The sequence below is a fragment of the Anneissia japonica genome, unplaced genomic scaffold (genome assembly GCF_011630105.1).
Source record: "Anneissia japonica isolate Jap-2015-1 unplaced genomic scaffold, ASM1163010v1 scaffold232263_len1765_cov268, whole genome shotgun sequence".
NCBI classification, from domain to species: domain Eukaryota; kingdom Metazoa; phylum Echinodermata; class Crinoidea; order Comatulida; family Comatulidae; genus Anneissia; species Anneissia japonica.
This window is the reverse complement of record NW_022743591.1, coordinates 1-1,765: the sequence shown is the minus strand read 5'-3', so window position 1 is coordinate 1,765 and position 1,765 is coordinate 1. Positions and strand designations below refer to the sequence as shown.

The window sequence follows — 1,765 nt, the reverse complement described above, 5'->3', positions numbered from 1 at the left end:
ATAACGGAAATAAAATATCGCAAGTATTACCAGCAGAGTGCTCAATGCTAGACCAGAGCTATACTTAGTTTCGTACCACACACATGGTGTGACACTCTTCACATAAAATTGCCTAATGATTAAAGAAACATAGAAATACAATTAATTAAGATAAGCTGAGCATGCGCAGAAAGACAGAGTGGTAATTCAAAAGTATAAATTAGTTGGGTCTGATTAAGTTTGATAAACAATGAAAGGGATTAAAGTGATTCACAAGTTAAGTTGCAACGTTGCATGAGAAAGATCCTTGCATGCTAGGAGGGGATGAAAATAAAATTAGGTTACAAAATATCTTAGAAGAAATGGTTGGCATGGGAAATATATATATTTTTTATTTTTTATTTAAAAGCTATCTCACCGGTCGCCAACAATTTACTTCTTTTTTCTATTTTTGACTTTCTTCTATCACATGTGGTGTACCACAAGGTTCTATAATACTCGGTCCTCTCTTATTGTTAATATATATATTACCGTAATATATACATTTTAATATACATTAATATACATTATTTCAGATTACAATAAAACCATGGCACATAATCATACACAATAAGTATAATACGAAGTCCACAGGAATGAACGAAATATTCGAGATCAGATAATATGTTGCGGCAAAAGCGCTGCAGGGATAGTTGGCGGTTTTATGAAAACTAGGCGTTATGACGGTCCGGACGGAGATACAATCGTGACGTCATCGACATACGTGACAAGCAAATAAAAGGTTCATCTCCTGACGGATAACGGCCTGCGGCATGTGTAGTGTATTAGAAGCATAATATGATAAGTTCATATCCCACACATCCAGAAATACTGCGCCAGTTCCTTTAAAAACCTCTCGTAAAAGCAAATTGTATTGACGAAATATATAGTCGTTTCCAAATATGTAAAAATATATATTCTTATGATTGCGTGGATGGGATCCCTTTATAGCAACAGTTGCATTTGGGCACCTTTGTAAAAAGTCAACGACTGCATCTCGGATTCCGTAAAGACGATCGAGATAGCTCTTTTTTGTCCACTGACCGTAGTGGGCCCATGGGCCGACTACGACAACGCGGTTACAATCATGCATCTCGCGTATAATTTCACTCTCGTACTTCATACTGGCGAATGGAATAACCTTTTGTTCTGCGAGAATACAAAGAGGATGGAATTGAAAAAGGATGTCAATGTCAAGGTCTGCCACACGATGAAACATTGTAAGCCCATTTGAGTGATTTTTCCCGTTGAAAATGTCAACGAGCTCGTGAAACCACTGTCGGAAGGTGGAATCTCCTAGCAAGGAAATGTTCTTGTGCTGTAAACAGGGGGAAAGCCTTTTATTGAGATCTTCAAACTCGAGCCCCGCACATGCGTGCGAATGCCACCTATTGTTTACCCAGAAACCATCTGAGCGGGGAATGTCGGAGGAATATACTCCATCTGTCTTTTGTTTTTTTGCTGGATCTGAAAGAAATAATAAATATTCAATTCAAAAGGATTTAAGGATTGGCAAATAAAATAGGCCTATGCTTTGTGATTGGCAGTAATATTGAAGGCCTTACCTTCCACATGTATTTCAAAATTCTTGATTACATAAAACTCCAGGTTGATCCTAAAAAATAAACTAGATTACTTAATATAACAAGGTACATATTGTGTAATATGTACATATGTAACACATAATGTATATATATATATATGTATATATATACGTATATATATATATATGTATATATATATACGT

At 35.9% G+C, this 1,765-nt stretch overlaps 1 protein-coding gene across 1 annotated transcript; it reads right to left on the bottom strand.

The window, feature by feature from the left end:
• Nucleotides 1-9: 9 nt before the first annotated feature.
• Nucleotides 10-1,633, bottom strand: LOC117119511 (NXPE family member 3-like; the record flags this gene model as incomplete). The annotated part of the gene is made up of 2 exons (XM_033264336.1): nucleotides 10-1,485; nucleotides 1,584-1,633. Coding segments are annotated over 2 exons (805 nt in total), but the record flags the coding sequence as incomplete, so codon positions are not given.
• Between the last annotated feature and the right edge of the window lie 132 nt (nucleotides 1,634-1,765).